Source organism: Aquarana catesbeiana, linkage group LG11 (genome assembly GCF_042186555.1).
Source record: "Aquarana catesbeiana isolate 2022-GZ linkage group LG11, ASM4218655v1, whole genome shotgun sequence".
Taxonomy (NCBI): Eukaryota; Metazoa; Chordata; class Amphibia; order Anura; family Ranidae; genus Aquarana; species Aquarana catesbeiana.
Window position 1 is genome coordinate 51,067,679 of NC_133334.1, and position 27,232 is coordinate 51,094,910.

General features: G+C 42.0%; 1 protein-coding gene across 7 annotated transcripts in view; it reads left to right on the forward strand.

Moving 5' to 3' along the window:
* Positions 1 to 27,232, forward strand: part of CSTPP1 (centriolar satellite-associated tubulin polyglutamylase complex regulator 1) — a 298,540-nt gene that overhangs the window by 159,799 nt on the left and 111,509 nt on the right. For all 7 annotated transcript variants that reach the window (XM_073604331.1, XM_073604333.1, XM_073604326.1 and 4 more), the window contains one exon: positions 10,802 to 10,932. In XM_073604331.1, the coding sequence (XP_073460432.1) occupies positions 10,802 to 10,932 (131 nt within the window). The remainder of the gene's footprint in view (positions 1 to 10,801; positions 10,933 to 27,232) is intronic.

Sequence of the window (27,232 nt, forward strand, 5' to 3'; positions counted from 1 at the left end):
CAGTGATGCCCATCAGTGCCCATCAATGCTGGCTATCAGTGTCCATTAGTGCAGCCTATTCGTGCAGCCTATTCAGCGCACATCAGTGAAGGAGAAAAATTACTTATTTAGAAAATTTAGTAAGAAAAAAGTTTTTGTTTTTTTTTTAATTTTCGGTCCTTTTTTCTTTTGTTTAGCAAAAAAAAAAAAAAAAAACACAGAAAAATAAAAAATACCACCAAAAGAAAGCTCCATATGTCTCAAAAAAATAATAAAAATGTAGTTTGGGTACAGTGTTGCAGCAATTGTCATTCAAAGTGTGACAGTGCTGAAACCAAAAAATTGGCCTGGGCAGGAAGGGGGTGAAAATGCTCAGTAGGCAAGTGGTTAAACGAAGTGGAACAATAACAGATTCAACAGGTAATACATTTATGTTACAGGGGGACATAGAAAAACAAAAACTGTTAACACTACTGCCAGATTGCGTCATATATGTCTTTATTTTGCTTATATTGTAGTTCCAGTTTAATTTTTTTGTAGTACAGTGCCTTGAAAAAGTATTTATACCCCTTGAAATTTTCCACATTTTGTCATGTTACAACCAAAACCGCAAATGGATTTTATGTAATAGACCAACAAAAAGTGGCACATATTTGTGAAGTGGAAGAAAAATGATAAATGGTTTTCAATTTTTTTTTTATAAATAAATATGTGAAAAGTGTGGCGTGCATTTGTATTCAGCCCCCTTTACTCTGATACCCCTAACTAAAATCTAGTGGAACCAATAGCCTTCAGAAGTCGCCTAATTAGTAAGAAGAGTCCATCTGTGTGTAATTTAATCCCAGTATAAATAAGCTGTTCTGCAAAGCCTTCAGAGGTTTGTTAGAGAACCTTAGTGAACAAACAGCATCATGAAGACAAAGGAACACACCAGACAGGTCAGGGATAAAGTTGTGAAGTTTAAAGCCGGGTTAGGTTATAAAAAAATCCCAAGCTTTGAACATCTCACGGAGCACTGTTCAATCCATCATCCGAAAATGGAAAGAGTATGGCACAACTGCAAACCTACCAAGACATGGCCGTCCATCTAAACTGACAGGTCGGGCAAGGAGAACATTAATCAGAGAAGCAGCCAAGAGGTCCATGGTAACTCTGGAGGAGCTGCAGAGATCCACAGCTCAGGTGGGGGAATCTGTCCATAGGACAACTATTAGTAGTTGACTCAACAAAATTTGCCTTTATGGAACAGTGGCAAGAAGAAAGTCATTGTTAAAAGAAAGCCAAAAAAAGTCCTGTTCACAGTTTGCGAGAAGCCATGTGGGGGACACAGCAAATGTGGAAAAAGGTGCTCTGGTCAGATGAGACCAAAATTGAACTTTTTGGCCTAAAAGCAAAACGCAATGTGTGCCGGAAAACTAACACTGCACATCACCCTGAACACACCATCCTCACCGTGAAACATGTTGGTGGCAGCATCATGTTGTAGGGATGCTTTTCTTCAGCAGGGGCAGGGAAGCTGGTCAGAGTTGATGGGAAGATGGATGGAGCCAAATACAGGGCAATCTTAGAAGAAAACCTGTTGGAGTCTGCAAAAGACTTGAGACTGCGGCGGAGGTTCACCTTCCAGCAGGACAATGATCCTAAACATACAGCCAGAGCTACAATGGAATGGTTTAGATAAAAGTATATTCATGTGTTAGAATGACCCAGTCAAAGTCCAGACCTAAATCCAATTGAGAATCTGTGGCAAGACTTGAATATCGCTGTTCACAGACTCTCTCCATCCAATCTGACAGAGCTTGAGCTATTTTGCAAAGAAGAATGGGCAAAAATTTCACTCTCTAGATGTGGAAAGCTGGTAGAGACATCCCAAAAAGACTTGCAGCTGTAATTGCAGTGAAAGGCGGTTCTACAAAGTATTGACTCAGGGGGGCTGAATACAAATGCACACCACACTTTTCACATATTTATTTGTAAAAAATTTTGAAAACCATTTATCATTTTCCTTCCACTTCACAATTATGTGCCACTTTGTGTTGGTCCATCACAAAAAAAAAAAACAATAAAATACATTTACTTTTTTGGTTGTAACATGACAAAATGTGAGAAATTTCAAGGGGTATGAATAATTTTTCAAGGCACTGTATATGGCCACTTTCAATTTGATTAGTAGAATTATTCTATAATGTATTTTGTGATTGCCGTGTCTTGAATAGTGGCTGTTCTTGCAGATGAGAATTATTCCTTGATCTGACACTAGCTGCCTTTAAGCTGCAATTTTGTGTTTATAAAGCATGAATTATCGATTGTCTTCAGGATGTTTGATTGCTGTGTTTTTTTTATTTGTGTGGTGTCCTTGTTTTGTTCCAGTCTCATGATAATTTGCTGTGCTTTGTACCTCCATGTTGTTTGTTCCTCCTGGAGGGGAAACGGCGGTTGAACACCTATTTTCTGTTAGGGGAAATAGTCAAGACTTGTTGGCTTGGCGCAGAGGTTTGAGCAAGACTTGGTACCTGGCATCCCATGACCTTTTATGTTACATGTCTACAGCTTCCTGGGATTGCTTAAACGATTCTCCTGCCCTGGCGGAGTGCCCACTCCTAATTTCAAAACACTCGGAGACAATGGTGCTTTTTAAAAGGCGTTCCTTTGCCTGGGGCACGGGTAGCTGCACAGGGCACGTTGTACATGCAAGGCTTTTATTTTCTGTCCTCCTATCACAGTGCTCTGCGTATCTGTGTCCTGAACGACGCAGGTGTTTAGGAATTATATTCCACAAGTACGTTTGCTGATAATCAGGCAACTCTTGAGTTTGGCAGGAAGATCTTAGGAAGGAAAGACTGAAATTCCTGTCCAAAGTACAGATCTGGCATTGAATATCTGGCTTTTGTACACTGTGTGCCAAAGTTGCTCCACTAATCTAGAAACAAATGGCTATGCTCTTGCTAGTCAAAGATGAAAGTGTTCAGTCTTAAGGAAAAATGCTACCTCATTTACCTTTTTTTTTTTTTTTTTTAATTTTTAATTTTTTTTTTTGTTTGTTTTACAGCTGCTTGCATATGTTCCAGAATTGCTTTACTTACAAAGTACATGAAAACCCTAACTGAATGACAATAAAGCTGACCACACACGGTTCAAATCACGTCTGGTACAGCAAACCGTGATTCTAACTATGTCTGGGCTGGCTGAATGTACCCAAGTTGATCGATCAAATCATTTTTTCTAGATTTTCATGTGATTATTGCTATTATAGCCGCTAGCAGTAATCACTGTGTTCTCCCGGTGTCTTGCCGAGTGACTCGGTTGAATTGATGATAGGCAACTCCTATCCTCATATTGATTAGTGGTTCCAAATTAATAATAACTACTGCAGTAGGGAACAGACACAAAAGATACGCTCAGCATCTTTCCAAATTACTGTTCTGCTTTATTATGACGCAATTGAAGGTTTTTATGCACATGATTACGTAGGTATCACATTAATATTACAATTGTAGGTTTATGGTAACAAGGGGCGTTACATAGGCAGGCTAATTCTAATCAGGACTCGAAAGAATGTAAACATTTACTGAAAACATTATTAGTGCCTTGTGCACAGTGAGGGCAGAGTGCAATACATACAAAATACAATACAATTATATACAGAACTTACAAATTTCCATTACAGTCTCCCCTCTTTTGATCAATATTTTGATCACTAACCATACCTGCTATCACCTTTAACCTGGAACCTCCACACGCTTAGGTGGAGGTAGTCCTGGCCAAAGAGGCAAAAAAAACTCCATTGTGGAGAAAATAATAGCTGAGCAACTTTTTCATTACAAAATGACTTTTCATTGTGAAAAACAAATGATTGATAAGACATATTTACAGAGTACTGGCTGTACACTCCTGTGGCCAGAATGGCCTTCTAGCTTAATTGTTGGCATGCTGACTTATCAGCATATGTAAACACAGACAATTCTACATAAAATGGAAGACGTACAAAAGACAAATATGACTTCAACATGGCTAAACTATTTTTCAAATATATATATCCCTTACAATTAAAGTAATTGAATCAAAAAGTACCCTAGACTGTGATCACAAGAGGGAAACAAATCAAACACAGAGATTTCTTTAATTAAGTCATTTTTGCAGTGTCTGGTGTGGATCCAGGTGACTTTTCCTTCAAGTTTTGCAAAAACTGTACATGAAATAGATGCTGTATTGAGTCTCCAAACATTTCCTTATATATAAATGTCTCTTAACAATCCAAAAGTCACCTGGCTTTAGTTTTAGATCCTTCCAAACTTTTAGGATCTGGAATTGGGGAGAAAACACATAAATGAGTTTGTCAAAAACCTTAAAAGATCAGCAACATTCTCTATGAGCTCCGAATGAAGGACTTCAGCTGCTGAGACAAAATATAAGTGAGTAACACACTCCCAAACCAAATCCCATAGGGAGAGAGTCCAACATCCCCCTTAGGGGCTTCATAAAATATAAGAAAACATTCAGGCAAAAGTTTTCTAGTTTCTTACTCTACTTTGTCTGATACATTGTAGACAGTAGGGGGTGTAAAAATAAAACCTCAAAACTTCTAGTAAGGACTCTCCTATAAAAAATGATTTCCTCTGTTACTCTCTGTACTCCCTGGCACTCTGTACTTACAAACTACTTCTGATAACACTTTTTACTGTGGCCTTTGCAGTAGCATTTGCCACTGGACATCCAAAAAACATGTCCATACAGACAAAATGCATACTCGTAAGATCCTGACTTGGGCATCTGGATATATCTTTTATGTAATCTCTGGGAGGGATGTTCAGCTTTTGGTAACACCTTTGGTAACAGGTAAAACAAGAAGTGGTATGTTATAAAAAACAACTGTGGAGAACCCTGGCTCTATCCCATGCTCATTTACTAAGGCAGCCATAACTGCTTGTGACTCATGACACGGTCCATGTGTCAAGCTGAAGGGAAAAGAGTGGCTGGCAGACATAAATGATCACCTTTTCCAAAGTCCTGTTTCATAAGAAGTTGCCCCCTGTGGACCACTTGTTCTTCTCGTTCTGGGGTCCTTAAAGTTGAATTATTAATCCCAGCTATACTGGGCCAGAACTAGGGTGGAATCTGTGAGTTGCACAGACCCATCAAGTGTCCGGGGCTGTAAATGCAGCATCCTTAGTCACCTGGTCTGCTTCCATGTGTGAAAGTTAATATGGCTACCTCAGCAAGAACCTGGAAGGCTGAAAACAGCCGATCAAATTAACTTAGCATGCTTTATTGGTTTACCTGCCGAAGTAAAAACAAACTTCTGGCCCTTTAAATGGAACCAAAAGCTCTCTATATCTTGACTATCTATATAAATATACACTCTTTTTACAGCTCACAGGCTTTGCTAAAACATGGAGCTCTGTTTCTTGAGCTGGGGAAAAAGGATCCAATGACTTTGAATACAGAATATCCTTCTGGGTGATAAACTGCATACTCAAATCTACAAAAAATTAAATATCTGGGTCTTCAGGGAGTGTGTCCTGCACTGGGCTCACAGCAGCTGATTCCTACACCATCAATTTAACACATGTGTCTTTTCCTTTCTTTTGAATAAATGTACGCATTTTTCATTGTTAGATTTGTACATAAACAAACTCATATTTTAAACCTTTCATTAAACAAACATTTAGTTATCTGTATATTTGCTGCACAGAATGTCGGACCATTAAAAATTAAATGTTTGACCAAAACAATATCTAACTTTGTCTAATAGCACCTTTGCATAAAAGCTACAGCTCTGATATATCGGGGTGAACCATTTATTACTGGGTCCAGCTTGCATAAATATATTACAATGTCTTGTTTTGTATCATGCTATTTGTGTAAGAACTCCAGTCTCATGTTTCAAAAGACAACTTTTTCCTGGCAATATTATAATAAATGATAACAATACCCTGCGGTCATGGAGAGATGCCCATAAATCCAAAATATTCTTCTGCTTATACCACAGTACTTACAAGAAAAAGGGGCACATCATTTCACAATCCACACATTCTGCTTTGGATTTCAAAAATAAAAATAAATAAAAACAAAAGGACCAATCTGTATGATGGACCAGAAAGCATCAAAAACTATAAAACAACTGGCTGCAGGTGACATCTATCCTAACAGGGTGTGTGGACTTGATGTGATGGGTCTGTTATATTTAAATTTTATTTATAACAACTCTCACATCATGGACCGCACATCAAGTTATTATCAAGAACCTTGAAATTTCATTTTTGTAGAAAAACTTTTTATGTATCCCATTCATCTTGGCTTTGTTAAATATTATGTCAGCTGTATTCAAAATAACAACCTCATCTTAATCTTTTTTTCTCTCAATAAGGGCTTATTATATAAATGTAAAATTACAAAATTGTTATCTTAATCTAAACTAATCCCATTTTTACAAATTTCCCCAATAACCTGGATTTCATTTCCAACCAAAGGTTGTCTAAACCAGTTTCATTATATCTATATTATTAATAAAATTGTTAAACTCATATTAGAAATTAATACTCATTACTACTTAATTTTACTTAATTTCCCTTTTTTAAATGCACTGTTTCCACTATCAAAGGATATTCAATTTGTGTAATACACGGTTAAATGTAACCTTCATTTTACCATGTTTGGAAAACAGATTCAAAATAATTGTGATCACATTGTTTACCATTAGATTCGTTAACCCGGCACATTTTGTTATAAATGTTTTGTCTAAAAAACAGAAATTGGCAATGGTGTCCTTCCAGCTTATCACTGACCACATTCTTTCAGGAGAGCACAAAGGAGGGGGTCACATCTGCGTACATGACACACACAAGCAATAGAACTAAAGGTCCCAGCATTCGCACACACACCAATATCTCTCTAAAATCGCTTACATTTTTCCCATTTGTACACAACACATGCATATCATTCTCTCACTTTCTTTTAACTCTTTAATATTTCCCTGCCTAAATTCTGCTTTCCTTATTTTGTTTAAATAACTTTTATATCTAGCTTCTATGATTCTATGATCAGACGGGCAGCCAGAGTGCTCATCCCATCTTCCCTCTCTGACAACATATAAAGTATTCTGTTTTACCTCTCATTTCTCTGTTTCTGACTTTAATAGTTGTAGTGCCTGACCCCAAATTCATCCCACAACTTAACATGAAAATGTCCCTTTCTGTCTAGTGTTAATGTCACCCTTGATCCATCCTGCTCACATAGATAGCTGTTTCTCTAGCTGTTTACTCTGCATGATTCTTAGTCCCTGTGGACCTTGGTAACCCAGTTACCCATTGTGGATCCCTGTCCACTTTAGCCATTAATCTAGGGGCTCAGTATAGGCGGAACCGCACCTTCGGTTCATATATAGCGCTTCTCTTGCGCTGGGCATTTTTGAGGGTCTCTTACCCTTCATTCCCTTACTTAATTCAATGCCCATAATGACTGGCCAGTCTTCTCTCTTCTCTACTTGTGCCTATACCCTCTTGCCTCTAAACTACTTTATCTAGCAGATGTACTACATATACCTGTAAACAGCACTATTCTTCCCTTTCTTATTTATAACACTCCGATGGACAGTAGACAGGGACAACATAACATATAACCACCAATCAATACAGTTCGATTAAGGGGAGTAAAATAGGTACCCTTTGTCCCGAAAATGCCTTACCGATCAAGGAAGTCTGATAACTCAAATGTAAGCAAAAGGCTTACCTCAGCCGGCTGATTATCAGAAATTCCCGGATCGTCTCAAGCTCCTCGTTTCGGATACTCAGGGTCACCTGGAATCCCCTCCTAAGGCAAAGCTCGCCATGCTGACTCGGTTGAATTGATGATAGGCAACTCCTATCCTCATATTGATTAGTGGTTCCAAATTAATAATAACTACTGCAGTAGGGAACAGACACAAAAGATACGCTCAGCATCTTTCCAAATTACTGTTCTGCTTTATTATGACGCAATTGAAGGTTTTTATGCACATGATTACGTAGGTATCACATTAATATTACAATTGTAGGTTTATGGTAACAAGGGGCGTTACATAGGCAGGCTAATTCTAATCAGGACTCGAAAGAATGTAAACATTTACTGAAAACATTATTAGTGCCGTGTGCACAGTGAGGGCAGAGTGCAATACATACAAAATACAATACAATTATATACAGAACTTACAAATTTCCATTACACCGAGAAAGTTCCCTCGGCGGATAAGTTCCCCCCCCTGTACTGCGCAGGCGCAGCACGAACTACTGTCAGCCGCCGGAGATAGCCGAAGCTCAAACTCTTCAATCAGCTGTACACGGCGCCTGCGCCCTAGGTCCAGGTTCCTTCCCCACCATCCAAGTGGACCTAGAGGGGGAATCTAAAAGAGCCGAGCAAAGCGTGGCCGTGCCCGAAGCGTGGCGAGCGAAGCGAGCCGGCGAGGGGCCCTCTTACAGGCGCCGTCTACAGCTGATTTTCAGCTATTCCGCTTCGGCTATTTCCACCAGATCCTACTGCACAACGCAGCGCCTGCGCAGTAGAGGGGGGAACTTATCCGCCGAGCGGATCTTTCTCGGCAGAACACCGGCGTGGGGACCCCTCACCACCCGCCACCTATGGTTACAGGAAAGAAAATTGCTCCGTCTATGGCCAGCTTAAGTTTGTTAAAAAAAAAATAAAAATACTTGTTTTAATCTTTTATCATACTTTGTGGCATCATCCTTTGTGTCCGGTTGATTTCCTGCAGTCTTCTTGAAGCCACTTCCTGTCTATATGCACACCAGTGACAACTTCATGGCATTTCCCAGAGAGGGTTTTCTTGATGGTGACAACAGTGGATCTTGTTTGTGTAATGTATGTTGAAACGATCACCTATCTATGGAAAAGCAGCGTTGTCACCCTAGGCTCTCCTATTAATATTATACAGGTATATGCCAGCAACAAGTTAGTGATGTGTAACCCTAGGTTCACATCTGAGTGGCTCCGTGGGTGTGTTTTGTGCAGGCCTCCAGAAATGCAGAGATAAGGTCCCAGCACCATTTCTAGAATCGCAGCCCACACGGGAACTGCAAGTGCAGTTTCAATTTTCAGAGCGTGCGGCGTGCCATTAGGTTTAATGGCACCCGCATGCATCCAGCGAGTTTTTCTGTGCAGGTGGCTGCGGGTACAGGTGCGGACCAGCAGCGGGAATCACCCACACAGATGTAAACCTAGCCTAAAAAGACAGAAGGGGTGAGCTCATGATTTAAAACTGTGTAATGTTATAAACTGACTCAGGGAGGATACTGATTTGGACTGCAACAGTTCCCATCTCGATAATATGGGCAGTGTTTTGTAGTTTACATAAGAGAACCTGTTGTGAGCTGATAACATTGTAATTTCAGTTCAGTACATAGAAAATTGCACATTAGACATCTGGCATGAGCAACTAATATTTTTTTGCACTTACAGAAAAAGTTCTTAGGGCTAGTTCATGGCTTTGCAGTGTGTTTTAGGTGCATTTTACGTGCGTTTTTAGGTGTGTTACCAACTTTTTGTAGCCTGTTTGGATGTCAAGGATGATACCAGCGGTGTGCAACCCTCCTTTTCAACAGACATAGAATTGTAGTATTCTCATAATAATTATAAGCAGATGTCCAGAGCATACCCCTACATCAGAGCCCCCCCCCATCAGAAGTCAAAAGTTCCCCATCCTCCCTTACATCACAGTGCAACTCCATTACTTTGTGCTGCTGCTGGGGAGCAGAAAGTGCAGGGTCTGGAGGAGGACCAGAGGAGGGCTGGAGTCAGCTCCCGCAGTCTACTGAATGCTGAGACCAGGAGAGGCGTAAACGAGGGGGTGCTGCAGCTGCACAGAGAGACACAGGATCTGTAGGAGGAGATCGGTCCTCCTCTCTGCTGCCAACTGCTGAGACAAGGTGGGGGCGTAGATGAGGAGGGTGCCACAGCTGCAGGAGAGGTGCGAGGGCCACATAAAAATGGCCTTCAAAGACATTGCAAGAACACAAAATCACCCGTTGCTCTGCCAGGACCACCTGATCCTTATTTTCTTGTTGTGGGATGACAACAAACAACTTTTCTGGACTGAAACCACACAAACTGGTGTCAGCCCTGTTCTTTTGTCCTTTGTAAACTACAGAATCCCCCATGTGCTTCTCAATCTTCAACACATATATTTAACCAGACCAAAAGGGAGCAAATGAGAGAAGTTGAGTGTTTACATACACTTTAAAGTGTTTGGTAACTCTAAAATGAATATGCATTCCCTTAGTAATACACTATCCGATACATGCTATTACTTCTTCCCCTCATTTAGTGTCAAATACCTGGTGATGCTGCCAGTCCTATTTTCCTGTTGCAATTTGACCAAGCAAGTGGAAGTAGATCCTTGCTGGTGTGGTCAGTTTGCATCTCCGAGCTTGCTAATTGAAACTTCAGGACACCGTGTAGACAGACTGCATGCCTTTAGTCCCATACTCAGATTTGCTGCCATGCACCCTGGCCCGTCTTGCTCTACTTGATTGACAGCGCCAGTACCCACGCTCATTCTGTTGCCTGTCCTCAGTCAATGCCGATATAACAATGCCCCCACCCCACCAAGAAGGAAAGGAAGGGAAGGCAGTGCAGTAATGTGACCATGGATAATAAATGTTTTATTAAAAATATATATATATATATATAATGTTTTACAGCTTTAAAAAGTTATTTTAAACCGTATACTGCATTGCCCTTTCCCTGACTTCACAAATTCTTTAAGCAGTTAAATAAAGTACTTTGTATCACTTTTATCATGGGGTAACCCGTGTCTGTTTCTCTTCCCCTGTAGTTTCACCAGTGTGTCTCAGGGCACCCACGTCCTGTTCAGAGATTACTCCTTTGTTCAGTGCACCCCACATAACCGAGCGTCCTTTCTACGACTCTTCTGGAGATGCTTCAGGACAATCGCTAAGAATGGAGGTAAGAAGAGAGAGACAATGGGGGGTGTGGGGAGGTTATTATTTATACATTGCTGAAAGATGAGATGCTTTGATGTTGCTTCCATCTGCACTGACAATCCCACAGTGGGGGGTTCAGTAATCTAAAGCTTTGTCCGCTTAAGAGGGATTTTATGAATTCTTCATCCTATAATGAGGCAATATGGCCATCTGAAATAAACACATGATGGGAATGTCAATGGCTTGTTTGCAATTCATCAGTTATGTTTTCCTTAAAGGGCCAGTAAAAAAAGAAAAACGTTTTTGGGTGAAATTGCTACTATTTATCCAAAATATAAAAGTACCCAACTCTATACAGCAATTGAGATATTTTTGTAACTTTGCCAGTTGCTTTATTAATTCTTGTGTTAGACTAATGGATGTATCGCATTGACAGTGGGCAGCTTATTTTTTTATGAGATGTCTGGACAAGAAGTCACATCTGTTGCATTGCCTACATTGTAAATTTGTTTTGTTCTTATTACGGACTAAAACAGTTTTACCATTTGTTCTTAATTGTCATGAAAACGTATTATTATCTGAGGAGAACCATTATGGAGGAAAAACTCTATTTATTGTTGCCACCATCCCAAATATATTGTATATAAAGAATAAGTACCCCCCCGGTACAAGGGGATTTTAAGGGCGATCTTTTGAAGACACAATATTTTCAAAAAATAGAAAAATTTTATTATTTCATAAAAACAACATAGCGGTCAAAGATAACAACCATACATAAAGCGATACTTAATATCCATATATAGTATATAAGAAAAGAGCACTTCTGCTATGGTCAGACGCGTTTCAGGAGATTCAAGATAAATCCCTTCTTCAGGGGCATGAAGAATATGATAGTTGGAGGAGCTCTGAAAAAGAGAAGACAAAGTCTAGATTTCCAGAAAATAACAAAGCAAACATGGTGTCAAACATGGAAACATCGTAGCCAAAAAAGTGTGCACATACCAATCCTACATTCATGGAGTCAAATATTTGTTAAAAAGATTATTAGGATGGTGCTGAGCAAGAATGGACACACATATCCAGAATGAAAAAAAAGTCACCAAATAAAGTATAAATCCTCAAGACTCAAGAGAGCCCTCACAAGGATGTTTCCATGTTTGACACCATGTTTGCTTTGTTATTTTCTGGAAATCTAGACTTTGTCTTCTCTATTTCAGAGCATCTCCAACTATCATCTCCTTCATTTCCCTGAAGAAGGGATTTATCTTGTATCTCCCAAAACATGACGGGCCATAGGAGAAGTGCTCTTTTTTATATACTATATATGGATATTATGTATCACTTTATGTATGGTTGTTATCTTTGACCGCTATACTGTTTATATGAAATATTATATTTTTCTATTTTTTGAAAATATTGTGTCTTCAGGGTTCCCAGAGCATCCCTTATGTTAGAGTCCCCTGAGTTCTCCCTTACATCAGAGTCTGCAGAGTCCCCCTTACAGTGAAAGGGAACTCTGCGAGTTCAGATGTAAAAGGGGAACTCTGAGGACTCTGATGTAAAGGGGGACTCTTGTTATTAACTTCATATGATTATAAATGTTATTTATTAGCAAAATATATGTATAGAAAAAAATTGCTGTGCGCCGCTAAAGTGTTCGGGTTTGACTTGAAGAAAAGGTGGCAACCCGACGTACAGGTGCTATTCTCAACCATGGTTCTATGGAACCCTAGAGTCCCTCCATAGGTTTCTAGTGGTTCCTTGAGTTGTGGCTGATTGGCCTCCCATTTGATGGTCCCTACATAATACCAGGACAAAAGCCGCAACACCAATTATCTTTTTAGGTCTCTGTAAGGGTTGCATTCTTCCTACTGACCACCAGTGTAAGAGGCATTTTTGCCTTTGACTCCTGGTGACAATGTTAAGTTAGTTTTAAGTATAGGCAATTTCTTTTAGTTTTGTGAATAGAGCAAGGGAAGATTATAATATCGTCAGATTTTGTTTCACTATCTGTGTCCCATTTCAGAGATTTTTCTTCACTTCCTGTCCCATAGACACAAAGGAACTGAGAGGAAATTCCTGCAAATTAAGGGAATAAAAAAACTGACAAATAGCTATTTGATTGTACAGGTTCACTTCCCACTAATCCAAAAACTTCACAAAAATAAATCAGAAAACATAAATTGGTGCATTAAAGTTACTAGAACATGCATGAGACTTTAATCCATGCATATTCATAAATATCCCACACAGTAAGTGACTCATGCCTCTTCAATAAAATGTATACACAAAATATTTCATGACAAATCTAATGTGCAAAAAATATATAATAAAGTGCTAAGTCCATGGGAGTATATCCAAACAACATGCAAGGCAAGTGTTCCTCCACGTGATCCCTCCACCTTTAACACACTCTGCCTCCTACCAGAAGATGTTGATCTCTTTTGACATTAGAGACCAATAATAAGGCTTCCCTATATGTACTGAAAACATCTCCTAAACGTGCGCTGTTTAGGAAATATTTACCTATTAGTGCACCGATGAGGTCATCATGTGCCGTGACTGGGAGCGGGAGTGACGTCATGCGGCTCCAGCCAGTCACAGAGCCGGAGTCTGTGACCTCGGAAGAAAAAGGGGCAAAGATGGATGCTTCCACCAGCTGGGACATCGCGGACATCGCGGGCTTTGCAGGTAAGTGCCACACACACAATGGGTTAGTATGCGATGCATACTAGCCCATTATGCTTTTACTTTGCAGGGGAATAAAGAGGAAGTAAAACCCATCAGGGTTTACTTCCTCTTTAATAGCGCAGCATGTATGGTATATTGAACCTCAGAAAGGAACCGACATAGCGTTACACACCCCACTCATCAGCCCAGTAGGCATACATTTACATAATCCAGGAAACATAATCGTACAAAAAGAAACCACCACACTATCTACTCTTAGTGGGCATGATGACTTCATCGGCTAGGCCCGCCCAACATGTTTCACTACCAATGAGTGTTCTCAGGGGGATGGAGCAGGGGTTATTCCAACTCTGTGTGGTACACCCAAATTTACACTAAGCGCAAAACATTTCTTCGCTATAAATTAAGGGAATTTCTTGGGGCCCCCCAGGTCTCCAGAACTAGTGTCCACATTGGAAGATTTTCTCTCTATTACTTTTATGGGGACAACACAAAATTTGGGATTTTCTTTTAATTTCACTTTCAATGATAATGGTAAACAGGACAAATAGAGAGGGTGGATCTCCTTAACCGCTTGGCATCCGCGCTATAGCCGAATGACGGCTACAGCGCGGACCTGAATTCCCGGGAGTCCACAATCAGGGTAAATGATCCATGTGGCAATACATGCAACTTCTCAACGATGTACTCAGAAGTCTTCAAGGTAAGTAAAAAGATGGAATACGCTTACCAGCTGAGTTGGATTCTATTGCCATAAGCATAGAATCAGTAAGACTTTGTGCCACCAAGGGCAAAAACATGAGGTGATGGAGGCAAGGGTAGAGCCTCTATGGTGGAGGCAAGGGTAGAGCCTCTCTCGGCTATGGATGTCCCTTCTGGTCCACTAGAACTGGGTCAGAGATGGTGTCCACAGATCAATAGTTCCTCCTCTGCTGCCCTTACTAATGAAGGGATTGCCATTGGGTGGCTTGGCCAGTACTGGCACTGAGAATATTGCACATAAATGAAACCCAAGGATGGGTTTCCCGTAAGCATTTTGAAAAAGCAGTTTTGGGTTTAATCTGATGTGTCTTTTCAAATCTTTTAACATAAAACTTCTCACTTTTCGTATAGTTTATGAGACGCCTTCGTGAATTTTTAACTCCTATTTTACAACAGACTGATTTGTGAGACCCGGAGGAGTGGAATTGTGTCTGTGTTGCCCAGATGGGTTTTTTATTTTTTATTTCTTAAACTGCAATAAAACATGACAGATTGAATGTGGTTGCCACAGGCAAACCCTGAACTCTCCTTTCCTTTGGTAATTACACCCAAGGCCCAAAGTTTCTCTTGGTTATTTTAGTATTAGATTTACATCTCCTTGTGGCTTGACCTTGTATCATTAGTTCAGCCATGTATGATTTATCACATCCTTTCTCCAGCTGTCAATCTTTCCTTGCATTGTATTATCCCCTGAATTGATTCCAGTGTTACATTACAGCCGGTCTGATCTTTCACTTAATCTGAAATTTAGCAATCAAAGATGGAAGTGACAGATTAATCTTTGGTAATTTAGGGGACAGCAGGCAGACACGTTGTTTTGGTCACATGCAGGAAGAAATGCCTATGAACCTGATATTTGAAGGCATAGCACTAATACAATTTATTTTTCATGCACCAATATAGTTAACATGTAAAATGCTCATGCAATAATTTAGTGTAAAACACATCAACCCATAGCAACCATAACATGTTTTTTGATTGCTCTTAACCAGGGTTGCCACCTCTCGTGGCATTTTTTACTGACAAAACATTGGAAATTTACTGATGGAGCACATTATTTACTGACAACCTGAAAAATGACAGAACTCCTATTAAAAACGAAGACAATTGATATTTAAACAGTATAACCCCTTGCAGCCGAGCGTACGCAGATGTGCGTACTCGGCTTTCAGGGGGTTATACCGGAATGATGCCCGCAGCTGCAGGCATCATCCCGGTACCGTTTTTTAGAGCCGGCGATCGGCTTTTCAGGGATAACAACCGATGCGGCTAAAAGCCCCCCCCCTCCTGCCGCCTTCCGCCGCTCTAACTGGGCCTCCCGTCCCACCGGGAGACCCGATCTACACTCCGATGCCTCCGGCGGCTAGGGGCAGACTGGAACGAAGCTGGAAAAGGCTTTGTTCCAGTCTCCTGATTGTAAACACGGAAGCGACGTCATGAAGTTTTTTTTTAAAACACAATTTATTAATATAAAAATAAATAAAACAAATAAGATAAAAAATTTTTTAAAGTGCCCTGTTCCTCGCGCAGCAAAGAAAACGTATACGGAAGTTGCGCCCGCAAACCCGTAAACGGTGTTCAAATCACACATGTGAGGTATCACTGCGATCGTCAGAGCGAGAGCAATAATTCTGGCACTAGACCTCCTCTGTAACTCTAAGCTGGTAACCATAAAAAAATTTAAAGCGTCGCCTATGGAGATTTTTAGGTACCGTAGTTTGTCGCCATTCCACCAATGCGTGCAATTATAAAGCATGACATGTTTGGTATCTATTTACTCAGCGTAACATCATCTTTCACATTATACAAAAAAATTGGGCTAACTTTACTGTTTTGTTTTTTTAAAATTCATGAAAGTGTCCCTTTTCCCAAAAAGTTGTGTTTAAAACACCGCTGCACAAATACCGTGTGACATAAAATATTGCAACAATTGCCATTTTATTCTCTAGATTCTCTGCTAAAAAAAAAAATAATGCTTGTGGGCTCTAAGTAATTTTCTAGCAAAAAAATACGGATTTTAACTTGTAAACACCAAATGTCAAAAATAGGCTTAGTCCTGAAAGGGATAAACACGATATGGAACCCCTGACAATACTTACAAATGTTTACACTTACAGATGTCAACACAGGATGACAAACTATCAGCCCCTGATATTTATCGACAGTTGTAAAAGTCTCTGATTTTTACAAACTGTTAGTAATTTTATGGACGGTTGGCAACCCTGCTCTTATCTCATCTGTAGCACCCTCCCAGGTAGGTGCTAGAAGAGAGTATAGTTTTTGGGTCTTTCTGCTTATCAGGTAAGTTTAGATGCTCTCTGACTACCAGGGAACAGGGATCCATTGATAGGGTCTGCTCATGGTGCTCAGGTGCTGCTCATGTTGTCTGAATGTTTCACACTGGTCCAATAGGTGGGCATATTGGACAGTGTGAGGAAATCTGACAAGTGAGAGCACAGCCATAGTTACAGCATTGGCCATTGGCAGAGGACAGTGCCTCCGTGCATGCTGGGTGACTGTATATATATATGCCAAGGGCACATGTGCTCGGGGTCTTCGGCTGGAGAGCGGGGTCCCGTAGGGAGGGGGCGGCAGCCCCTCCTCTGTAGAAGCTTCCATGCGACCTTAGGTGCCTGACCTGAGGGCCTGAATGAGAGAATAGTTGCAACCCAGATGTCCTGCAGAGCTGACCGGAAGGAAGACACGTTAGGAAGGATCTGCTTCGGTCTACAGTGAGTACAGATCCGTGTCATGGGGCCTGTCCTGTGAGGACCACCCCTTCAGCTAATAGAGTCAGTGGATGGGTGTTGGCAAAAAGAGGATGCTAGTGATTGTCCTGAAGATAGACAGTTTCACCAAGTCTGCTGCCAGAGCAAGCAAAGGACTTATATTTCCCATACAAGTGTTGTATGGTATAGCAGCAAGTCTGTTACCACATCTGCCCACATTGTGTTATGGCCAAAAATAATAAAGATTTGTTTTTCAAAATATATTTGTATGATGATTTAAAACAATGATATTGATTATTTATTTTTACTCTGTTTCCCGAAGACTGTTTTTTTTGAACATGTGACCAGTAGTAGAGGACTAGAAGCTCCTCCTGCTTATGTTTCCCTACAGATAGGCTGGAAAAGTTATGCGTCATGTGACAGCTGTCTATTGATTGAGAGAAAGGTACTTAGATGTTCTTTTTTTAATGAAAATAATCACAGTGCCATCATCCATATACAGAAATAGAAGGGACAATGTAAATTAAACAGTGCATGTTTAGTATCACTTTAAAAAGTATAGTGGAGAAGCATAAGAAGTTATGAGAAGTATAAATACCTACAGATGTGCAATTCTACACTGTTATGTTTGCTTTAAAACTGGAAACCAAAGTGTATAATCAAGCAATTGACAAAACAGTATAATTTCAGCCTAGTTAAACTACTGCAGGAGTGCAGTTTGTCTGCTGACATCACAGAGCCGGTCCAGGCTGGGGCAAGATCGTGACAAAAAAGTCAGGATCTGCCCACAACCCTGGACCGGCACTTGGCTTAGCCTTTTAGCAAGCCACTGAGAGCCTGAGCCAGCCACTCTGACCCCCTGCACAGCACCGGCTCTCCAGTAGGGGGGGGGGGCAGAGCAGAGAGCTGGAGACTGACAGTCACTAGCTCTCTGCTGACGGAGCTCTGAGAACCGAGCGATTGGCGGTGTTTGATCGCTCGGTCCTCAGTCTTATGCCGCATACACACGATCGGACTTCTCGTCGGAAAAAGATATGATGGCTTTTCCGACGGGATTCCACTCAAGTTTGCCTTGCATACACATGATGGTCACGCAAAAGTTCTCTGAACTTATGACCGCCATGAACGCGGTGACGTACAACACTACGACGAGCCGAGAAAATGAAGTTCAATGCTTCCGAGCATGCGTCGAATTGTTTCCGAGCATGCGTAGGAATTCTGCACGTCGGAATTGCCACAGACGATCGCATTTTCGGATAGGAACGTTTCCCGACCGGAAAAATTGAGAACCTGCTCTCATCCTTTTGTGGGCTGGAATTCGGCTAACAAAAGTCCGATGGAGCATACACACGGTCGCATTTTCCGACGAAAAACTCTCATCGGTCTTTTGCGGGCCGAAATTCCGATCGTGTGTACGCAGCATTAGTTGGCAGGGGACAGATGCAGCATTGGAATTATGCTTCATCCACCTAGGTAAGTATGATTTTGAAAAGAAAAAAACAAAAACATACTTCTCTTTTAACCACTTCAGCCCCGGAAGGATTTACTCCCTTCCTGACCAGAGCCCTTTTTTGCATTACGGCACTGCGTAGCTTTAACTGACAATTGCAAAACAAAATTGATGTCCTTTTCTTTCCCCACAAATAGAGCTTTCTTTTGGTGGTATTTGATCACCTCTGCCGTTTTTATTTTTTGCGCTATAAACAAAAAACGAGATCGACAATTTTGAAAAAAAGCAATATTTTTTACTTTTTGCTATAATAAATATCCCCCAAAAAATATATAGTAAAACAAATTTCTTTCTCAGTTTAGGCCGATATGTATTCTTCTACATATTTTTGGTTAAAAAAAACGCAATATTGATTGGTTTGCTCCAAAGTTATAGCGTCTACAGAATAGGGGATAGATTTATGGCATTTTTATTATATTTATATATTTTTTTATTAGTAATAGCGGTGATCTGCGATTTTATCGTGACTGCGACATTATGGCGGACACATCAGACACTTTTGACACCATTTTGGGACCATTGTCCTTTACAAAGGCATCTCCCCATTCTTCTGCTCCGTGACACAATCGCGGGCCCCCGGTGGACATCGAGTCTGCGGGACCCGCGGGCACGGTCACGGAGTATGCGGCGGGCCCACAATGCCGCGATTTAAAGGGGACATGCCTGTACGCCCATTTGCTCAGCTGTGCCATTGTGCTGATGTACATCGTCGTGCGCTGGTCGGCATGTGGTTAAATTCTAATTGAACTTTCAGTTTAATTCAGCCAAATACATTCCAAGAGTGTCAGAGTTGTTTTCTTTATAAAGCAGCCACAGCCTGAGCAGAAAAGCATGTCCCTTGCCAGCATGCTGCAGGAAAGGACACTTGCTTCCTGTAATGGTGGTCTCTCTGCAGAGCTCCTATGCACCATTTTCTGAGTCAGGGCTAGAACTCTCTAGTCAGCAGGGAGCATGAACTTTGTTGATTGCAGAGCTTATTGGTTTAACTTAAAGGTTGATGTCTGACCACTACAGCTTTTTCCACCAAATGAGCAAGGGCCCCTCTCCACAGCATACTGGCAAGGGATAGGCATTTTTACTGTGGTTGTGGCTGCTTTCTTTAGAACATTAACTGTAGGACATTGCACATCCTTTTGTTTTGATCCACTCTGAATATATCTGGATGATTTAAACTAAAAGTTCATTTGGGCTTTAAATTATTTTAACTGTGCAAGCTAACATACAAAAATTTTACCCGGAGGTGGGCTTTAAAGTGATCATTCTCAGCCCAAAAAAAGCAAGCAGTGTAAGAGCTGAGCCCTGATGGTCACGGTAAGACCATGATGGCTTTAACTAGTGAGTAACAAGTGGCAAAATTGATTGCTAGTTTAATGCAACTGATTCCTAGTCATTCCCTTTTCAATAGGGAAGAGAGAACAAACATTCCACCACACATACCATACCATTGACCATACTGGACAGAAAGCAGTATCCTGGCAGTGCTTATTTTTACCAAGATTTGCCCTTCTCTCTTAATCAGTCTTTTCCTTTTTTCTCTCACCCCTCTACCCCCCATGATCTTTCCTAAAATCCTCATGAAACGTGGAAGCGATTTTGAGATTTGAAGGAACCATCACATAAACTTCATAACCGTAACACCGAAGAACTCTTCAGTTCCGCCCTAACTTGCTGTGTCTTTTTCTTCTCCTCGGTGTTGTCCTTCTCGGTATGCGTATCAGCCTCCTCCCCTCTTCCCTTTAAACATCTTCAAACGTTTGGGGAAATAAAGGCAGTGCTCTAATTTTGCAGTTTATACAACAGAAATTCCCCTGTAATTAGGATGCAGTCTGCCGAGCTGGAACTTGTAGCTGAGAAAATAATCTGGATAGAAGGAATGCAGAGCATGCCATTGCCACAACTTGGGAGAGGGTGAGAAGAGCATTGGTGTTCACAAGCATTACAGGGGAGAACCAAGTAGAGCTGGCTATGTACTGGAAGATTGTGCCACCTGAAAATCCTTTCCCTCACCAGCAGCGGCCTGATTCTGCATTAGACTTGCAGAACCGCTGTCTGTAATGTATAGGGGACAGCAGAAGAGGGTATCCCTGCTGGGAGAATACAGTAATTATTGCTGGCAGCTTTAACAGCCACTAGCAATAATCACATGTAAAATCCAGCAGGCTGGTTGTACCCAAGTTGATCAATCGATCAATTTCTGTACATTCAGCCTGCCCATACATGGTTTGAATCTTGCTCAGTTCCTGCTTGGGACTGTTTTCAATACACATGCAGAGGACGCTTTGGCTCAAATGTTGTTCTGCTACAGAAAGACCAGACAGAATCACCATCTGGGAAACCCTCTACTCCTGAGAAGAGTTTGTTTAGTTTTCCCAAGCCCTCCAAGTCCAAGGCAAAGCCTGGAACTCTGTTCCTCTGCAATTCCTGGACCCATAAATCCTTAAAACCAACAAACACGTTCTCTCTCAATGAGTGGGCACCCCCATTTGTCACAGTAGGGGTACATTTGTTGACCTTTGAAGCCATTTTATCCCATGACATTAAAGACATTTGGTTCCAGAATGTGGTTTAAACAGGGGTGAACAGCGGTGCTAGATATGGTGATAACATAAAATTATATAGCAACAGGAATATAGGTATACATAAAATGTGTGTGTGATCTCAATATCACTACAAACACTGGAAAATGGAGAGCGTTTTAAAAAAACACTGGTCTATACTAAAGCAAGACTCACACTTAAAAACCACTATTCCTACAGTGCCACAATTTGCCTATAGGAAGGCTCCGAATATAAAAGGGAAAGTCGCTCCTAGCAAAATTAAATCTGCCCAATCTATATCCAATAACATTCAGCTAACACTCATTCCTCTGGTGGGCATGTTTTAGTGTAAGAAATCCCTGTGCATGACTTGTACTCATATTCAATATGGTCAAAAATCCTTTCCTCATAAGGGTAAGACATTCAACACCTTCCATAACTGTTCTTCCATGTTTGTGGTTTACTGTCTAGCTTGCCCTTGTGGCATGCTATATGTGGGTCGTACAATCAGGGCCCTTCGAGACAGATTTGGGGAACACCTCAGGTTTGTCAATGCTGGTCTCCATAAACATAGTGCCCCCTGCCGCTTTCTGGAATATCATAAGCAGTCATCCAAAGATCTAAAAGTTTGGGTCCTTGAATCAATCCCAGATAAATTTTCCCCGGCAGAACGTTTCAAAAGGCTGTGTCGTCAGGAAACGTATTGGATTTTCACTTTGGATAACATGTTGCCTAGAGGAATGAACAAGGAGATCGAAATCAGCACTAGTATTTAACAAGTACTGGTGTGATCCCTCCCGGTCAAGCCTCTGTGGGTCGCCCGGTCACTGGTGACTGGACACCCAGTTTTCTCCACTAAACAGCTCGTATTGGGCAACAAACACAAATTTACCACCCCCCTTTTTACTCCCCCCACCCCATTCCCCTCCCCCCCTCTTCTCTTTTTTGTATACTATTGTATTCCCTCTAGAGAGCATTGGGACAGAAAGATGCTTTTGCATATACTCACATGTATACATGTGTTTGTTGCACATGTACATGTTTACAACTGCACATATGTGCAGGTATGTGGGTATGTATATGCATGAGTGGTTATCGTATTGTGTACATGTATGATTATATGTGTGCACACATATGTACCCAGTAGGTATCACCATCATTATCCATTAACCGTTTATTATTTGAAGATTTGATTTGATTTATCCCTTTTGAGAAGCATTTTTGATTACCAATAGTTAATAATTTAATAGTAATTTTCTTAATTAATTTTTTAGTTTACTAATTTATTCATACAAATTTATTAATTTTATATCCAAGGTATATTTATACATTTATATTTATGTATTTAATCAATTAATTATTTGATCGATTTCTTCAAAAGTCATAAAATGATCATCATCCACTATTTAATCAGCAAGCTTTCTACTCTTATTTACATTCACTTCGGTCTACAACCGTCTACCTCTTTAAATCTGTCTATTTGATTGACGGGCTGGCCAGTCCATCAGATCTCTCTGTTTCTTTTTCCTCAGTATTTAAGTCTGCCAGGTTTGCCAGCCAATCATGGTCTGATGAAGAAACTGTAGCTTCGAAATGCATTACCATTCCTTGCCACTGTTTTGGTTGCGGCACCGTGCTTGTGTGGTGTGCACAGTGAGCCAGTGCCCAAGGGCTAAGCAGTTGTTTTTTATAAAGCCCAAGGCACCAGAGCTCCTGTAAGCGGTGGGACACAGAGCTGTGGGCTTAGTAAGCATTCCAGTGGATCGGATCCTGCCAAACCTAAGACACCTACTCGGCATCAGATTGTGCAGTTTATAGCTAATGTTTATATTATAAGACTATAGCACAACAGTGATTGCACTTTACACTAGTACCTCTGCTTTGCAGCTTAGGAGTATGTCTCCTTGTAAGAGGGCTTCAGGGGGAGGTAAAAGGGGCACCAGAAAATCACCACCTACATCTAGGGGTTCTGGACATGCCTGCAGGATACCATCCCCCCCCCCTCGCAAGATGAGTCTGTACCCCTGTCAGGTTTTGCAGCCTCTCCCAATGTTTCAGTCCCTGTTTATGTCACAGAAGATGCTTTAAAGGTTGCATTGCATGGTTTAGAAGGAAAGATTACTACCTTTGTCACAGCTTCCTTAAAAAATAGCAGGAAAAGGGGTAGATCCCCTCCCTCTGCTTTGGGTTCCCTATCGGATGAGTATTCTGATAATGAGGAAAGATCCCTATCTGAGGATAGGGATCAGGTGCAGTCGAACGAATCAGGGGAAGAGGAGAAGCTCTCTTCTACCTCCCAGGCCCTCAAAGCGCAGGTGCAATACTATACTGAATTGGTGCGTTCCACATACAGATTGCCCTCTGCTGAGGCTACCATTTCTCTTGTTTCCTCCCTGGGGTCCCGGAAATCCCCACAGGCTGCGTACGCCTTCCCAACTCATCCTTTATGGAGGAATTGTTGTATGAGGACTGGGGTCATCCAGATAAACTTTTTTCTCCTCCTAAAAGGTTTTCTATGCTTTATCCGGTGGAGGAAATTTTCACCAAGAAATGAGGAGTCCCAGCCAAAGATGCGGCTGTTTCTTGTGTGAATAAGAGCATGACCTGTCCTGTGGACAATACTCAAGGGTTTAAGGATCCAACTGACAAAAAGCTGGAAATTTTATTTAAAGCCTCTTTCTCTGTGGTGGGCGCTGTGATCCAGCCTACGGTTGCCGCAATTGGCATGTGCCAGTTCCTCAAGGAACAAATGAAGCAGGTGCTTAGCCTCCTTTCCACTAAGGAGGCCGAGGTTTATGCAGAACTTCACAAAGCTTTGTGTTTCATGGTTGATGCCATTATGGATTCTGCTCAGCAAGCATCTCATCTCACTCTCCTGCTGGTACACATGCGCAGGTCCCTTTGGCTTAAGCATTGGGCAGCTGAAGCTTCATGCAAAAAATATTTAACTGGGTTCCCGTTTCGTGGAGAACGCCTGTTTGGGGATGATCTGGACAAATATATCCAGAAGATTACTGGGGGTAAAACCACGTTGTTACCGGTGAAAAGGAAGAGTAAACTGCTTTCATTCAGATATTCTTTGTCCCCAGCCCCTGGAGCCTCATCCTCCAGGCAGTGGCGACGGCCTCCCCAATCAAATAATAGGGAAAAGGTCCAAAGTCAAGCCCAAGGGCAAAAGAAGCCTTGGGGTCCAAGATCTGGTAAACAGAACCCCACAGCCCCTATATGAAGGGGTGCCTCCGCTCAGTCGAGTGGGGGGAAGGCTGCTGCAGTTTGCAGGCACCTGGCGGGAAGAGATTCAGGACAGATGGGTAGCCTCCACGGTGTCTCTGGGCTACAAGCTAGAGTTCCGTGAGCTTCCGCCATCTTGTTTCCTAAGGTCAGGAGTCCCCAGGGATCCAGAAAAAAGAAGGCCTTTACTTCTGGCCTTAGAACGTCTTTTATCCCAAGGGGTAATTATAGAGGTGGCCCCAGAAGAGCAAGGCTCAGGGTTCTACTCAAACCTTCTTACGGTTCCAAAGCCAAATGGAGATGTCAGACGTATTCTGGATCTAAAAGACCTGAATCAATTTCTAGACATTTGTCCGTTGGAGTCTATCCGCTCAGTAGTCTCCGCCCTTCAGGGGGGAAAATTCCTGGCATCAATAGACATCAATTTGTGGCCCTTCCTTTTGGCCTTGCTACCGCTCCTCGAGTGTTCACAAAAGTTCTAACCCCGCCTCTGGCAAATCTAAGGGCTCAGGGCATAACTGTGACAGCTTATCTGGACGATTTGCTACTCATAGAACAGTCCGTAACACGCCTAAGCCACAATGTGTTCTGCACAGTAAAGTACTTAGAGTACCTAAGCTGGGACCTCAATCTAGAGAAATCCTCCTTGCAGCCCCTAAAGAGGCTGGAGTATTTGGGCATGGTCATAGACACAGTCCAAAGCAGAGTGTTCTTACCCAGGTCAAAAGCCAGGGCCATAAAAGATTTGGCCCAGGTAGTCTCAGCAAAGAGAAATCCCTCTATCCGACTATGTATGAGACTATTGGGGAAGATGATCACCTCTTTCGAGGCTGTCCCTTACGCCCAGTTTCACGCAAGACCTTTACAAAGCAGCATCCCCTCTGCCTGGAACAAGAGGGTTCACACCTTGGATCTTCCAATGTGCCTATCCCCAGGGGCGCGCCAGAGCCTCAATTGGTGGTTACTGACCAAGAATCTTCTAAAAGGAAAGTCCTTTGTCCCAGTTACTTGGAAACTCGTAACCACAGATGCCAGCCTAATAGGCTGGGGAGCAGTTCTGGAAGAAGCTTCCACCTAGGGAAAATGGTCCAGAGCTGAAAAGCTCTTCCCCATTAACATTCTGGAAATTCGGGCAATTTGTTTAGCCCTCAAGGTCTGGACTTTCAGACTACAGGGTCATCCTGTCCAGATACAGTCTGACAATGCCACGACTGTGGCTTATATCAAGCACCAAGAAGGCACCAGGAGCCTGGATGCCCAAAGGGAAGTAAATCACATTTTTTTCTGAGCAGAAAGGCATATTCCTTGCCTGTCTGCAATCGTTATTCCAGGGGTAGAAAATGGGCAGGCGGATTTTCTAAGCCGCCTGCAGCTGTGTCCAGGAGAATGGTCTCTACACCCCGACATATTTCAGACCATATGTCAAAATTGGGGTACCCTGGATGTAGACCTGTTTGCGTCCAGGTTCAAGAAAAAACTGGACAGCTTTGTGTTAGGAACAAAGGATCTGCTAGCACAAGGGTCAGATGCCTTAACGATTCCATGGGATCGGTACTCTCTGATCTATGCCTTTCCTCCAATTCTGCTTCTTCCGCGATTCCTTCGGAGGGTGAAAAGGGAAGCAAAGTCGGTCATTCTGGTGGCCCCGACGACCTTGGTATGCAGAGATCGTAAAGATGGGAGTAGGAAGACCTTGGGTTCTTCCGCTGCGTCCAGATCTACTCTCACAAGGTCCAATATTCCATCCTGCTTTACGAAGTCTGAATTTAATGGTTTGGCTGCTGAGACCCACATTCTGAAAAGCAGTGGACTATCGGATTCAGTCCTTTTAACTCTGATTAATGCTAGGAAGCCGGCCACCAAGCTCATCTACTACGGAATCTGGAAGGCATAGGTTTCCTGGTGTGAACTCAGGTTGGCATCCTAGAAAGTATGCCATTAGCAGGATTCTTGCTTTTCTTCAGTTAGGCATTGAAATGAGGCTGGCTTTGAGCACTATCAAGGTCCAGATCTCGGCCTTATCACTATTCTTTCAAAGGCCACTTGCCTCACATTCCCTGGTCCAGGCTTTTGTTCAGGGGGCACTGCGCTTGAATCTGCCAGTCAAACCTCCTATGTGCCCATGGGATCTAAATTTAGTTTTGTCCGTTTTGCAAGAACAACCCTTTGAGCCATTGCACCATGCTTCTTTAGTTCTTCTGACAAAGAAACTGGTGTTTTTCGTAGCCATTTCCTCGGCTAGAAGGGTATCAGAATTAGTAGCTCTTTCTTGTAAAGAGCCATATTTGATTATTCACAAAGACAGGGTGGTGTTGTGTCCTCACCCGACTTTTTTACCTAAGGTGGTTTCAGGATTCCATCTGAATCAAGATGTGATCCTACCGTCCTTTTTTCCAGATCCGCAGTCCGCAGAAGAGGAGTTATTACACTCTCTTATTCTGCCAGAAGGCCCCAGAAAGGGCCAGGCAGCGTCGCAATCCACTATTTCCAGATGGATTCGGCAAGTTATTATTCAGGCCTATGGTATAAAGAAGAAGATTCCTCCTTTTCAGGTTAAGGCGCACTCAACTAGAGCGCTTAGTGCTTCATGGGCAGAGCATCATCAGGCCTCCATGGCTTAGATCTGCAAGGCTGCAACTTGGTCTTCAGTCCATACATTCACTAGATTCTATCAGGTGGATGTAAGCAGGCATGCGGATGCCTCCTTCGGGCGCAGCGTGCTGCGGGCAGCAGTTTAGATCCTCTTGTCCGTTGGCGGTCTATGTATTTTCTGATCTGTGTCTCCCTCCCCTCAATTTGGGCATTGATTTAGGACATCCCACTAAGTAATTACCAAGTCTCTGTGTCCCATGATGTATGAAC